This window comes from Corvus kubaryi, unplaced genomic scaffold (assembly GCF_017639235.1).
Source record: "Corvus kubaryi isolate FWS band 111438036 unplaced genomic scaffold, C.kubaryi_AGA036_p1.0 68, whole genome shotgun sequence".
NCBI classification, from domain to species: domain Eukaryota; kingdom Metazoa; phylum Chordata; class Aves; order Passeriformes; family Corvidae; genus Corvus; species Corvus kubaryi.
The window spans coordinates 704,647-720,505 of record NW_024582056.1 but is presented as its reverse complement, the minus strand read 5'-3'; the positions used below and the strand labels follow the sequence as shown (position 1 = coordinate 720,505).

At 41.6% G+C, this 15,859-nt stretch overlaps 1 protein-coding gene across 3 annotated transcripts in view; it reads right to left on the bottom strand.

Moving 5' to 3' along the window:
* The window catches only part of DROSHA (drosha ribonuclease III), a 75,344-nt gene that overhangs the window by 58,948 nt on the left and 537 nt on the right, over positions 1-15,859 (bottom strand). Inside the window, exons 2-8 of one of the 3 annotated variants that reach the window (XM_042048666.1) lie at positions 14,200-14,319; positions 12,225-13,082; positions 8,695-8,787; positions 7,510-7,741; positions 6,817-6,958; positions 4,240-4,394; positions 1,172-1,252 (exon numbers count right to left, since the gene is read on the bottom strand). In XM_042048666.1, coding sequence (XP_041904600.1) covers positions 1,172-1,252; positions 4,240-4,394; positions 6,817-6,958; positions 7,510-7,741; positions 8,695-8,787; positions 12,225-13,075 — 1,554 coding nt within the window. In that variant the 5' untranslated portion in view covers positions 13,076-13,082; positions 14,200-14,319. The remainder of the gene's footprint in view (positions 1-1,171; positions 1,253-4,239; positions 4,395-6,816; positions 6,959-7,509; positions 7,742-8,694; positions 8,788-12,224; positions 13,083-14,199; positions 14,320-15,859) is intronic. The other 2 variants (XM_042048667.1, XM_042048665.1) reach the window with 2 other exon arrangements.

Below are 15,859 nucleotides of genomic sequence, written 5' to 3'. Positions count from 1 at the left end.
CCTCCAGATTGTTTTGAAGCAGTCCTGTGTAAAGACCTAAACTCCTCAACAGTCAGACAAAACCAGTTTATCATATGTCCTACATACAACTTGCTGCAGTTCAAAGGCTGCCACCAGCCTGCTCGGAATACATTGGGAAAAAGAATAAAATCACTGCAGTGAGCAGGGTACTACTCTGAACAGCAGAAGAAAAGTTGGCCTGTGGCATTGGCAAGACAGCTACACCACTACGCTGCTCTGGCCACTCTGCAAACCTTACGCAGTAAGCAGGGTGATTACATTGGCTCTTCAGCCCCAAAATAAGCTTCTCACTGCTGCAACAAGACAGCGGCAAATAAGCTAGTTCAAAACTAGGCAGTTTCATCTACAGGACACTGTGAGAAGTAGTATATCCTAGGAGATTTTGTGAAACCTGCGATTCCCAGATGGCATTGTTCCAGGGAGCAGCTGCCTTCATGCACCAAATTTTATATATAGTAGTTTTCTCCTCCTAAATTTTCTCCCTCCTCTGCAAGAAGAACCCTAGATGTAACATGGGGAGGAACAGATCCTGAACTAGAGCAATTTATAGTAAGCTTCAGACCAAAGCCAATTTTCTGAACTCAAATAATTCACAGAAACGTTCATAATTCCTTAACTGCAGAGAAATAAAAGATTGTTTCGGTAAATATATGTAAGAAGGCCTACTGAAAAATAAAATTTTTCAAGAAAAAGCACAAAGATAAATTGTAAAGCCTACATGCTAAGGCAAGAATGCCTCCTGACAAGCCTTCTGCTTCTTTCAGCAGCAGATTACTATTTACTTTTTCTTTTAAAGTAATCACTTCACAGAGTGGGCCCTTCACAATGTATTCATCCACTTGAAGATAGGAGATCTTTTGATCACAAGTTCTTTTCTATTAACATAATTGTGTTTCAGAAACTTAAAAAAAACCCAAACAAACCTAAAACTAAGCAAACACAGGCAAAAGTTTTCTACAGTTTCCAGGTGGATTTCACTATCAGTATTGCATTTTAAATATGAGGTTACATAACTGAATGATTTAAAGCTGCACAAGCGTTTTTTTTACTCAGCCGGTAAATCACGGGAAAGACCCCTCAAATCAACCTAAGCAGGAATTTACAGCTGCAAGTTTGTATTCATAATTGCAATCCTTAGAATTACTAATACCTCTTCGCCAGGATAAATGCCATGTCTTATTCCTGTTCGCCGGGCTTTAGCACTGCACTTGCACAAAGGTCCATCATTCATCTGTCAAAAACAAAATAGGATTCTGGTTGTATTGAAAAGTGGTTTTGGGAAAGTATGTTGGTTTTAATGCCCTGAGTGCTGATGCTTCTAAAAGCCTGTCATGCTTAGATTAAGTGGATGTTCTTAAGCCAATAAAACTGAAAACAGTATAGACTAATATTAAGAAAACTGCACAGCAGCATTAGAACTGCATCACTGTTTCAGAAGCACAAGATGGAAAAGCACTCTCAACAGAATTCTACTACCCTGCTATAATGCACCTCTTTTCCATTGCTTATACACATAAACAGCATGATGACTGCCTAAAACGAAATTCAGGTCCCAAACATGTATGTGTCGATATTTACATGCTGAAATCTCCATATTCAAACAGTTCCACTGGGCTCTCTGACTGAAAACACATCCTCAACTAAGCCTTTTGCCATGGAACAAGACTATCCCCTGAAATGCAGACCATTCAAAGATTTTACTTGGTACTTTAAAGAACTAATGGGAACACTTCAAATCCATCCTGTGAACAGATCAGTAAAAAAGATAAAGGGGGAAGAAATACCCACTTGAGTATTCAGTATGAGTGCATCAAGCAGCTATACCAAAAAGGGCCAGTGCATATATTACAATGCTAGCATCTTTCTTTTCACTTTTATGACCAAGATCAATGCAGACTATCAACTACTGCAACAGCCTAAAGCTTTCTGCCCTTAACATTATGCCCATTGCAGAAATCCAACAAAAGAAGCCCAGAAACAAACCAGAGAAACAAAGTAAGTTCCCAACTCAAGGTTTCAAAGTTTGAATCCAAGAAATTAAACTTCTTTTAGACTTAGGAAAAAAAACAACCAAACAAACAATAAACTTGCAACGCAACAGAAAAACCAGCAGAACTTTCCATGCTATTACAAGCAGTCTGAAAACACAAACAGCATCCACAGTGGGGCTAAATGGCATTATCATATATTAGAAATAATGTGAAGATACCACTGGAAGAAAGACTCATTAAACCACTGTTAATGTTAGCTTTAGGGAGTTGGGACAGGGATGCAACCTTTTAGTTTTGATGTTAATTCTCTAAATGTTCACCTCAGTTTCTTCAAACTGGCACAATGCATATGTGCAAAGAATCATAAGAAGCAGGAATTTCCCTACTCGTTTGGAAACTGAGCCACACAATCTTAACAATGGAGTGACATGACAGCTTGTTGTCCTCACAGTTTTTCCCATACTCTGAGAAGAACACGCTCCAAGAAATTGAATCATGCTCATAGGTAGAAGCATACTTCCTCACTGGCTTACACAGCAACAAGACAGAAGAGAGTTAAAAACACAGTCAACAGCTAATTGCTCATCAGTGCCCCAAAACTAAGGGTCTGCTGAGGCTATTTAAATAATCATCACTTATTTTTGAAAATCTCATCCTTAATTCTTAGAACTATTCAGCACAAATACTGCTTCTTTTATATTAAATGCACAGGCCAAAACTCAGAGAGATGTGAAGTACTTGTAAAGCCAAGACATGAGAAGCAAGTCAGATACATCTCTAGCTCGTCCCTAACAACACTGCTCATAGAAAAAAATGCAGGAGAACAATCATGAATTGATGGTAAAATGATGATGAGAGATTACAAATTTACATAGGCAATGCCTTCTTTGACCAACAGAGCAACACAAACAAGCAGATCACATTTGTAAGGCAAAAGCCGCTGTGGTGGCATTGAATTTAACAATTTATTTTCTGGCAACTGTCAGCACTGCTGGAGATTATCCAAATTAACAAACAAGCTTCTCAGATCGAAGGGTTGGGAAGATCCATCCTACAAATCTAGTTCCATGTCAGACAGTGTACTTGTACATGTCAGAGTGCATGGCAATCATTCCGGTTTTATTTATTGACAGAAAGCATTCTGACACACCAGATAAATACCTATGAAAACTTCAATGTTTTCAAATAAAATCTACACAGAAGTACAACAGCACTGACAAGCTCACCATGATTGATTGTAGCCCTTTCAAGAAAGATGAAGAGTCAGTCTCAAGAAAGTTTTTGGGAAAGAATGTTTTTCAGCAAGAAACTCAGTTTTTCCACCTTTTTTCCCGCTAATCTTCTTCATAGAACATTACTTTGAAGTGTGCCCAAGAGCTACACAACTTTTTCTGTTAAATATCTGAACAGTTAGCTAAGTTTGCTCTCCATACAAATAAAAACAGCTAGCTATGCTCAATCATTCTTTTTAAACTAGAAGCATAAACAGGAATCTGTAATAGAATATTCAACAGACTTTTGAATTACCACAGTGGCAATATGTGTTGCAGTATCTCTTCACATTATGATTTGTTGCACGCTAAATTCATACATCACACAAAGTGCCAGAAAAATAAGTTTACTGACATGTCACTTGAAATGAGAAAATAGATTGTAAAATATTTAAGTAAGAAAGATGAAGATGGTGAATTTGCAAACAAAAACTAGTCTTCTGTGCAATGTGTACATTCAAAACAGCACTTCATGAGCTCAGCAATTACATTTAATGAGAATTACAATCTCCATGCAATTACAAAAGAACCATTAGACAAGAAATTAGAAGCATTAGCTGCATATTTAAAACATTATTTATCATTATGAGCTGAGAGCTTAAGGTGAAAAATTTGTAAAGGATGTACACATATTGCCTTTTCTCCACCACACAATTCAGTTGTGTACCTTTATCTCAGGGCTAAAAGGACAGCATTAGCATACTGTTAGCAATTCAGTTTTTATTAATGCTGTCAGACATGATTCCAACTGAATAATCCACCGGATTAATCAGCTGGAACCACACTCTTGAAATCAAAAGTGAAGTGCTTTGAAGAAGATGAGAGAGAAAAGGGAAAACAGGTAAAGAAAGCATTTTGAAATAGAAGTCACTCTACATGTTTGACAACAACGCAGAATTTTCAGTTTATTGGGAGAATGACCTTTGGATACCCAGCACTTTTTCCTCACACCCTACCTGTCCTGGATCATTGTACCACAGTTCTTCATGGAGACGATCAGGGTGTGCTTTTTTACGCTTAATTTCTGCAATGACGTCAATAACATCTGAATCTGAACTGCTGGAGCAGCTGCTGTCATCTTCAGAGTCACACTCTGACTCACTGGAGCTCTCTGATTCACACAGAAGAAATAAAGACAGCTGAAAAACACTTCCACATGCTCTCTTCTCCATAGCAATGCATTCTCTAACATGAATTAATGTCTGGACTTAATATTAAAAAAACCTCCACACTCAAAAACCTTGATCTCACATATCTCTAATCTCCTGTGGTACTTTGAAGCAACTCCCTTTCTTATGCACGTAATTTTAGTCACTCATTTTCACAGATATCCTCAGGTCTAATTTAAATAAATGGATTCACAGCCAAGACATATACCAAGAAGCAAGTAAAGTTTATTATTCTTGGAATAAAATGCAATATTTCTTCCATTTGTCAAGTTTTGACTTAAAATATATTACTGTACTGCCAGTGCTTTCAAATACTGTGAAACTATGGTTTTAAAATACACATTTACTGAACACAAGACTCTCCTTAGTTGAAAGAAAAAGGAGAGAGAGAAAATGAGAGACTATCAGTAGGCAAAAGTTTCCCTTTTTTTTTAAATTAAGATGTATTTTTACACAGTTCATAATTTGGCATAAGGTGTTATTAAAATATGTCCTTGGAGCACATGGTTTACATAGGTCATCTATGCTCAGCTGAAATAAGTGTTTTCTTACAAAGTATGCACATGTGTATTCCTACAAATATTCACAAAGACTTAAGTTTCAAAAGTTCTCTGATTTACAACAGATTAATACTGAGGTCTATTTTCAGGTGCAAAATGTGCCTGGAACCCATGAGAGTAAGCTGGAGTTTCAAAAGACTAACACAGAACTTTTCGATGTCACGTATTGAAATCATAGAATGGTGTGGGCTGGGAGGAGCCTTAAAGACCATCGAATTCCAACCCCTTTGCCATGGGCAGGGACATCTCCCAGTAGACCAGGTTGCTCAACGCCCCATCCAGCCTGGGTTTAAACATTGCCAGGGATAGGACATCCATAACTTCTCTCTATGGGCAACTTGTTCCAGTGCTTCTCCACCCCCAAGTAAAGAATTTCTTCCATCATCAGCCTTTCATGATCTAAAAGCACTCCTGGAGTGCACTGCTATCTCACTGCAAAACACGACTACTGCTGACACAAGCCAGAACAGAGACAGCATTTACTGAAGTTAAAAAATAAGACAAACTATTAGACACTACATGGCTGTAGGAGAAGCTGCCACAGACACCAAATTAGCCCAGGAGAACAGTGAAGAGAGTGAATAGAGCCTTCAGGTTCTCCAGAAAGACTAGGAAAAGAAAATGCAGAAGTTGCTCTTGGCCCTATCATATTTTAGCCTGGAGCAGCAGGCTTTCTTCCTCAGAGATCTGAGGAATGACAGCTTTATGCAGGTATGTTGAATGCAGCAGTCCCATCCTTGATTCACCCACATGAAAAAACATCTCCTAAAAACCCCTACGGTTTACTTTGCTAGTGATTCTTGAAGGAGTTTAAATATATGCAAATTCACTGTTCAAAAAAAATGTGAAGAATTCCTTTACAAAAGTGAATTCACATTTTATTTCATCTGTATTTCTCTTTTTCTTTCCTCTTCATTGCATCCTTTTATACCATCAGCATGTAACCATGTCATTAGGCCTGTAATTCATCTTTAGAATTTTTGATATGTGACTTTTTAATGAGTTACTAAGATGAGATATGAAAGTTTGAAGCAGCTCACCTGGCCAACATGAAGCAATATTTACAAAGCAAGCTCAACAGAGTATATAAATTACTGTGATATGGCTAAAATTTCTTGAACTAAAGCACTAAAAAACACACTATGAAACACTGAAATGCTGGAAGTAGGAAAACAACAGCTTTCACAAAACAAACCAAGAAGAATAGCTTTCACTGACTTCTGAGTAGACAAATTGCTATAAAAACCTCTGCCCTGATAATTCAACCAGTATTTCCCCAGTATCTGATGCTGCTAGATGTATTTCACTGTCAGAAGACCATAAAGGTGGTCCAAGATAATGCAGATAATGTATGTTATGAAAACTAATACTTTTGCAGAGGTCTGATCATACTAAGCAGACCTGCACAACAAAAATACAATACTGAAGAAAAACTCCTATGTTTGCTTTCATAGCATGAGTCTATCACCACTACCCTTGCTTGCTCTTTAGAAATCTAAAACCAGGAGCTCCTCAAAACCTCTCATATGCCATTCTCTGAACTATCTGATCATGCTCAGGGTGTTTCATACCATGCAAGAAACTAGCATTTGGTAGTGATGGATACCCTCCCTTTTCCCCCAGGCTTTCTGGGTAAAGAACTGAGCTCTGCTTCAGTCAAAAGCTACAGTAAAACTCCCATGGATATGAAATACAAAGGAGGGACTTAAAAAACACCTATCAACATTATTAAGTACACACAACTGCCAAAACAGGTTAACTACAGATTATTCCATTTCAGAGCTTTGTCACCATTTCAGCTTACCTAAATCTTCATCCAGCTTGGTTTTCGGTGGCTCCCATGGAGGCCTGGCTGCTTTGGCCTTTGCCTGTCGCTTTCCTAACTCCTCATCAAACTTTTCATACAGATCTCGGAGCTTGCTTGTTCCTACCACAGTAGAATCCCCCTGTTAATAAAAAAATTAGAACAACAGAACAAAAAAAGGAGAGTGTTAATATAGCACAAGAACTCAACACCTACCAGCATTTAATGAAAAAAAGCAAGAAGGTGGGAAAGACGGAGCTTTGTAGTTCAGTGAAGCATGGGAATAACTAATAAGGCTTTAGCATATCATTACATTGCTTCACCAGGTGAACTAGCAGACAAATTATTTCATTTGCTGGTATAGCACATCTCCAAGGTTGCAGGAATATATGGTGCTTGAGGCATCTTTGCTCAAACACAGGTATAATGGGCAAAAAAGTCGATCTTTCCTTCCTGGAGACAAAAAAAAGTACCCCCTTTTCCATGTACCACTTATCTGAATGCTAAGAGACATTAGGCAAAAGGAACTGATGAAAACAGAGAAGAACAGCAACGAATGAAGCCCCTAATGGGATTAAAAGACTGAAATGATTAGGAAGAGAGAAGAATTAAACGACACAAAACATGATCCTGCTGAAGGGTTCCTATTATAAAGGACTGTCTGCAGTCATTTTAGAGTTCCCACTGACATACCACTTGATCCATGGGGTCATTGGAATAATAGCTTTCAGAATGGGTACAGCGAACCCAGACTGGCTTAAGCAATTCCTCATCTTCCTCTTCATTTTTTTCAGATGCATTCTCTTCTGATTCTTTGTCTTTGACAGCAGTATAATTTTTCTCTTTGCTGGAGTTCTGGTTCTCAGACCACCTTTCTCTGTCCTCCTCCCATCGGGTTCTCTTTCTCTCTCTGCTTGGAGACCGGCTTAGAGGGAGAAAGCAAACAAAAGCAATTCTCTTTATTATTTTAACAGTGACGGTTTTAAAATGAAAAAGAGTTTGCTTCAGATCAGTACATCATTCTATCATATAAACTGCAGCAAAATCCAGTTGCCTTTCCAGCTTTTAACTTGCATCACAAAGAGTACAAGAGTAATTTGTAGTTCTGAACTGCTATAAAAATGACTTAAAATTCGATGTGCTTTTTATTTTAAGCCATATTAAAGAATTAAAATAAAAATTACATGGCATTTTAAATTACAATTCCTACTTGCATTCTAGGTGAATTTCTTTTAATTTTATTTCTAAGTTAGGAACTCAGTAGTAAAAAATAAGTCACATCACTCACAACTAAAAGTTACAGTAAGGAGTTTCAAAACATAGCCCACAAACTATTGGCATGACAAAAGAATTCAGGTTTTATTAAAAAGATTATACAGAAACCACACTTCTGTAACTCTAACATGCCTTTGAACAACACAATGTGTGATATTCCTTATGCATCACAAGAGTAATGTTTCAAAAGATGAATAAGGAAACTACCAGCTTTTGTTTTCTTTTAAATCTCCTCTGCCTACAAAACCAATAACGTTGTAATGATTTAAACTATCCAGAATTCAGAAAGGAGCAGTAATATAAGAAAAGACTCTAAATGATAACCTGAAGGTAGAATGACTTTAAATAATTTTGGTACTTTACAGAACAGGAGATGTAAGAGAAAGTCTTTAGGACACAGCAGTGAAACTCTCCAGAGATTAATCCTGTTTCTAACTCTACAAGGTCTTGAGATAACTGGCATTTGCATGTATCAGTATACGATCATAAATTTAAGACACTCATCTTTTCTGAGTTTCAAATGAGACACATATGCACACAAAACCTCACGAGTGGATGCACAGAGCCTCAAATGCTCAAGAGACCACATGCAGCCTTCCTTACCTTCCTGCTCTCTTGTAATCCTTTTTGTAGGATCTGTCTGGTGATGGTGATCTTCTGCTGTCACGGTGCCTATGCCTCTCCCTCTCCCGTTCCCTTAAAAAGTTCAAAAAATAAGCTGAATGAGAAATCTGGCATTCCATACACTCCACACCTGAAAGGAACACAAAAGCAGTCTAAGATCATGTTAATGCAAAATGACAGCCACATGCTGACTGCTAAAAGATGTTCTTGACACTGACCTTCAAGAAACTTGTAAAAGATAGTCATCTATTCATGTGCTCCATCTGCTTCAACAAAGCCATCTATCTCAATACAAGAGTGAATTCACACCATACATAGGCAACATCTATGAACTCACCACAGGACCTATTACCATTCTTCCTCTTCTCCTGTTACGAATGGCAAAGGGTAAGACTGTTGTATCTACAACCATTCCAAATGCTCCAAGGAGGGAAAAGAAAACCTACTTCAAGCACAATAGCTTTGTAAACACAGCAGTCATTCAAGTGCTTGAGGCAAGCCCTCTCTCCCTTACAGCCACCTCAAGCACACACAAAGAGCAGACAGATACAGACAATCTGCACAATGCTGAAACTGTAACTCTCATCTACAAGACTCACCTTGCACATACACATAAAGAATTTGATAACCCAAACCTATTTCTGGGATCAAAGAGCTTTAAATTAACTGAAGTCTTGGGGAAGAGGGGCTGGAAAGCTGTCCAGCAGAACAAATGAGTGTAGTAGCCTGTTAACCCACTGCTTTCGTGATGCCATGTTCCCCTTCCTGCTCCCCCCTGCCCTTAGCCTTGGCCACTTCCTTGGTTTCTCCATACTGGTTCCTGTACCCCAACCCTGCCCAGGTACCAGCCCTGGGCCCCTGACAAAACCCCCTCACGTGCAGACCACGGGGTCTCTCTGCCTCTGGAAATCGCAAGGACAAGATGTGATTAAAGCCATCTCAACCCTCATGAGAGACTCTTCTCGCTTCATTCATCATCACTGGTTGTGACGCTGATAGCTGACCAGAGCGAGATCGCGGGGCCATCCGAAATGGACTGCGGGATGCAACAGGTCGCATTGCCCTAGGAAACCCTCGCTGAGCTCTCAGGGAGCTACAGCCTGCTAAGCAAAATCTAGCGGTTACACCAAATGAGGATGTTGGTCACAGGCAGGTGAATATGAGCCAGCATAGGCCCAAGTGGCCAGAAAGGCCAATGGCATCCTGGCCTGTATCAGAAATAGTGTGGCCAGCAGGACCTGGGCCCTGACTGTCCCTCTGTACTTGGCACTGGTGAGGCTGCACCCAGAATCCTGTGTCCAGTTCTGGGCTCCTCACTACAAGCAGACATTGAGATGCTGGACCATGTCCTGAGAAGGGCAATAGAGCTGGTGAAGGGTCTGGAGAGTGAGCTGAGGTTCTTGTGTCTGGAGAAAAGGAGGCTCAGGGAAGACCCTGTTGCTCTCTACAACTGCCTGAAAGGGGGTTGTAGCCAGGTGGAGGTCAGCCTCTTCTCCCGCATAACAAGCGACAGAATGAAAGGAAACAGCCTCAAGGTGCACTAGGGGAGATTTCATTTGGATAGTAGGAAAAATTCTTCACCCAAAGGGTTATCCAGCACTGGAATAGGCTGCCCAGGAAAGTGGTATCATCATTCCTTAAAAAAGCGCTTAAAAGAGATGTAGACGTGGCACTTAGGGATACAATTTAAGCAGTGGAGTTGGCAGCATTAGGTTACAGGCTGGACTTGATGATCTTAAGGATGTTTTCCAACCTAAGTGATTCCATGAAATTACTGTATTTATTAGGCAGGAAAGATCACACAGGCAGTTTTTATACTCTGCTAACAGCTGGCAACTCATTGTGCATCTGTTAAAACTTCTAGTCTGTTGATACACTAGGAATTATAAACAGTGTTTCAAGTGGCCAGGTGGGTTAACAGAACGAGTCAAAATTATTTATGAACATATATATATGTTTGTTTCCATGCTCATAATACGAAACAGAATGCCAATTTACAAAGCAAAGAGTTCAAACTATCTATTGTTTTCCCCAGCCCCATTCATCCTTGTTTGTCAGCATCATCCTTGTTCAAGCATGGATTTCAGTCTTCAGAGAGCACATTCCATGCCATCTGATTCGCTTGGGAGACGGATGCTGCAGAAAAAAAACAACCCCAAGTGTGGCAAACAGCTCCGAATCAAAGTAAGTAGATACACTATCAAGTAGATCTGGAAGCTGTTGGCCTAAAGCAGCAATCCAAAAGTGTTTCTCTGAGAAACCTACTGAAAGCATGCATTTTCAAAACTTAAAATTGAAGCTTGAAATTATGCAGCAAGGAGGAGAAAATTCCACAAGCATCTCATACAGAAAAGGCCAGTGCCTTAATGCCAGCGGCATTAAGTTTTAGGAAAATCTTCTTTTGAAAATCAAAGTAAACATACTCAGTGTGAGGCTTGAGTTGCTTTTTGAATGCAAGTGTCAAAGGTTCTGTAATTAAGTCTCTGCATATGTAAATCAAAGTGGCTTCATTTGCACATGCTTTATGAGTAAATTCATGTTCCACACGTGACATGAAAAAATTCTGAGCTTTTAAAATTAAGAGCATGTGATCCAGGAGCCTTGATAAATATTTAAACACTTAACTTTTCAGCAGCACTTTGAATATTTTGACAGAGTTTATTAGACACATAAAGATCTACAAACAACAAATCTAAGACACGAGGAAGATTTAACTGGTGATGCTTTGCTCTAAAACACACTACAGCAAATGGCATCAGGTCAGCTCCTAATTTCCAAGCCATTTGTGTTCATGAAGAAGAGGGGCAGACACTTCATGAAAAATCCCAAAATAAGCACTGCACACTCATCTACCCGAATGACATCAGTGAAGCCTACAACTGGCCCACACTCATTTTCACCGCAGTCCTCTCTTGAGATCACAGGCTGGCTTGCTGAGAGTCTTCATCCTGAACATAACAAGCTTTTCACTAAAACATCTCATTGCAGGAATTAGATATGGGCTCCTATCAGACTCTAAAACCCCAACAAGTCCGCATTCTCTACAAATACAAGGCTTATTGAAAGAAATTAACACCTGGCACTCTAACTCTGGTACCTAAACCTTGAAATTCAGAATGCTGGGGCTTAATTGTTTGCAAGACTCAACTTTGTAGAGTCTTCTGCACAAAGCTGTGCCAACTCAATTTTCCTGCCACATGTACATAAATTTCTACAGTAAAGATGTTCAGCACTACTCAACAATCCACTCAGTGGGATGCAAAGAAGCTCTTGTTTGAAAACTATATATATGGACAAGAGCAACAAGTCTGCCAGCTCACAAACATGAGGCAAAGGCAGTGTACCTGAAAGTGTCTGAACAGAAACTCTTTCCATGAGACCTGACTACTGGCTACTTGCCGAGCTAGAGGGAAAAACAAGGGTAAGGGAAGAAAACATTGATGCAAACACATACTATGAAACAAATGATGACACCTCTCCCCCTGCAGGCAGATAACACCTCAAATTACCTGTTTCGCTCGTAACTTCTGTGATGAGGCGATATCCTTCCTCTGTCATAATCTGTCCGGTGCCGACTGCTTTCCTGCCTCCTTCTATCCGGACTGCGGCCGCGCTCCCGACGATCCCCGTGGTTAGTGGAGCGATGCCTGTCGCCATGCATGTGACCATGCTCGCGGTGCCGGTGCTCATCATAGTGCTTGCTCCTGTCTGGGGACCGCCGATCGCTTTGGGACTTCTCTCCCTGGTACTGCCCCGTGTGCCGGAAGTGGCTGCTGCTGGCACTGCTGCTGGCAGTGCTGCTCGGGAAGGAGCCGGAGGTGTGCTGGTAGCTGCTGAAGCTGGGCGGCGGGAACGACTGCTGCGAGTACCCTGCAGAGTACACAGGCTGGTAGCTGACCTGCTGGGGCATGACTGGCGGGGGGGGAGGGTGCGGTACTGTGGGGGGAGGCATCATGTAAGGGAAGGTGCTTTGTCCAGCAGGTGTTCCTGGCACGGGAGTGTTGCTAGGATTTGGCACTGGTGGAGGAGTGGGAGGGAAACATGGAGGTACTGGGAAGCTCTGCCTCATCTGGTGGTTTGGAAATGGCGGCCTCATGGGACACTGGCTGATGGGATTTTGTGTGGAAGGGGGCACTGGAGGAGGATAGGGCACAAAGTCTGGCCTGGGAGGCATGTAACCGGTGGTTGGAGGGTTGGAATAGGTTGTTGGAGGGGCAGTTTGCTGCTCATACTGGTATTGTACAGAGGGCTGCTGTGGGTGAAGCTGACGGAGGTTCTGAGGGCGGTAGGTCTGTGACGAAGTTCTTGCTCCTGGTCCCCCCTGGCCACGGGGACATCCTCGCCCAGAATGGAAAGACATGGCTCACCTTTATTGAGGGAAATAAAAATGCAGTGTCACACAATTTTTGTCAGACATCCTCAACGCATCTGCAGGAACTACTCCTAAAATACTGAAGTTGCAGTTTCCTTTAACAGAAGCAGTAAATGATATCCACGGACTTTCACTGGGAGCTTTGTGCTCCTCAGACCTTTAGTGCAGGTTATTTATGCCCCTTTTGATTCTTTTAAGGCTCTAATCCATGAAAGCACTCTACTGTCTTTAAGCCAGAACCCAAGCTGGACCATGCTTTACAAGTTAGGGCAATGTTAATTTCAACAAATTATTGTTATGATAGCAGGTCAAGGATTCAAGCACCTCTACCAGTACTTAGACACTTTGATATAAAACCTTCAGATACCCCACACCAAAGAAGCCACTCATTATTAACAACTGCAGTGGTCATCCCAAGTTGCATAACAAGGAGTTCTTTCTAGAACACAATTCTAAACTTCGGGCAGAATGACTTGACTAACACCTCATTCCATAGTACCTGGCCCAACAAATCACATAAACTTTAAATGAGATACTAGCAATTTACATTCACCGTTGAGTCCCCAGTTTACTAAAGGACTGAATTCAACAGACACTTCAAAGTATTTTAAGTGAGGTAGGTATATTTTTGTGGAAAAACAGATTACATGTCTTACAGGTTATGGAAAAAATTTCATGAAGATTCATTGAAAGAAATAGTTCCCAAGAAATCCCTCAGCTGCCTTCTCAGCGCTGTTACCCTTGAGAAATTATCCCTGCTTCAAGTAGGCTTAAGTGTTGCTTAAAACTGTGTATGTATTTAAGGCACTAACACTTATAAATGAAAGCCACTGTGCTTCATTAAAGTTAAAATTGATTCTTTAATTACAATGTTAAGTTTCAAAACTGAAAAAAGGGGAAAAAACACTCAAACTTATGGCTGGAATGGAAGGGGAAAGAAAAAAAAAAATGATCTAAGCACCTCCAGAAGTCAAATTCTGTTTTCCGTGAGAGGAAGTGAGAAAGAAAAGGGAGACACACATAATTGGAAAGACCACAAGAAAAAGAAAACAAAGCTTCCCTCTCCCTGAGGCTTTGCTGATGCTGAAGTACATGCACAGACTATACTCCACCTGCGATAGTGCAACATGGCCAACCTGGACTGCTCAGAGCACTACTCTCAGCTGCATTCCGGTGCCACTGCAGCAAAAGATGTAGCTCTTGCTGAGAGAAAGTAGACAGCTTCTGATGAACTGGACAGAGAAAGGAAAAGAAACACAGGACAAAAGGACAGACATCAAAGAGGAGGAATCAAGAGGACCCTCCTCACACATGCAGGGCATAGTGGAAGCGACTGGAATTGGTGGCAGTCATTCCCTCTCCAGAACAACCAAGCGCCAAAGTAAGTGAGAATCTCACACTTTCAGGAGACAGCGGCCAGGATGGCATAAAGCCACTTGTTCCTTCCAGTCAGCCTGTGCCTGCTCAGTACCCTCCAACTTTGTAAAAGCTCTCAAAAAAAACCCCAAAACCAGGGAGAAAAAAAGAAAGTCAACATCCATTTTGTCTGGCAATAGTACACTTTCTTGACATTATTAACTACAATCTAGTAGATGCTGAATTAATTTTGCTTTAGTTCTCCTGCTTTGCTCTTACACAACTCAGGCTTGTAACAGAAGACTGTTTTAGACTTCACTAACATTCACATACACATTTTCTTTAAACAAGCTGTACCACAGTGCTTGTCTTTTAAGCGTGTTTCTTTCTAACATGTCATAGCATTCAAATAAAGGATCTTCTTTATCGGCTCTCTGATCTCTCCAATGCCAGAGAACTGCTCTAGTCCTACTACTTTAATTTCAGTCCTTCAGAATGCACAGAATCACAACTGAAAAAAAAAATTCAAAAATACACAAAACTATTTTAAATGTCCAAATTATTTTAAAGCTCCCTCTGCTGCAAAAGCAAGTCACATTCAATTTTCATTTAAAGTTAGGTAAGTTCAAACACACAGAAAAGGACAAACTCCCCTTTCCCTGTCACCTAAAGAGGAAATTTATTGCACTGATGGGAGCCACTGCATTCTAAAGCAGCATTGGTCCCCTAAAAAATACCGAATAAATTCGCCTCTGCCTGCAGATGCGCTGCTGAGAGCAAAACGGCACCGACACATCGAGAAGAGAGGAACTGAGAGGGGACATCATCAATGTTTGTAAGTGTCTAAGGGAGGGTGTCAGAGAGGATGGAGCCAGGCTCTTCTCGGTGGTGCCGTGCAACAGGACAAGAGTGAACGGGCAGAAATTGATGCACAGGAAGTTCCACCTGAACACGAGGAAGAACTTTACTGTGCGGGTGCCCGCGCACTGAACGGATTCCCCAGAGAGGTTGTGGAGTCTCCCTCACCAAAGATATTCAAGAACCGTCTGGACGCAATCCTGTGCCATGTGCTCTGGGATGACCCTGCTGGAGCCGGGAGCTTGGACCAGATAACACACTGGTCCCTTCCGACCTGACCCATCCGGTGACATCCCGCTTCACCGCACCGCCGCCTCCCACGGCCCCGGCTGGGGCGGGGGCACGGAGCCGCCCCCGGCCGGGCCCCGCTCCCCGCACCGGGCTCTGCTCCGCCGCACGGCCCCGCCAGCCCCGCGGAGCCGCCGCGCCCCCGACGCCGGGACCGGCGCCCCCGTCACGCCCCGGCCCCGACCGCTGCGGAGGAGCGCGGCTCGGCCCCCTCGCTGGGGCGTCCGTTCAGTGCGCGGGCACCCGCACAGTAAAGTTCTTCCTCGTGTT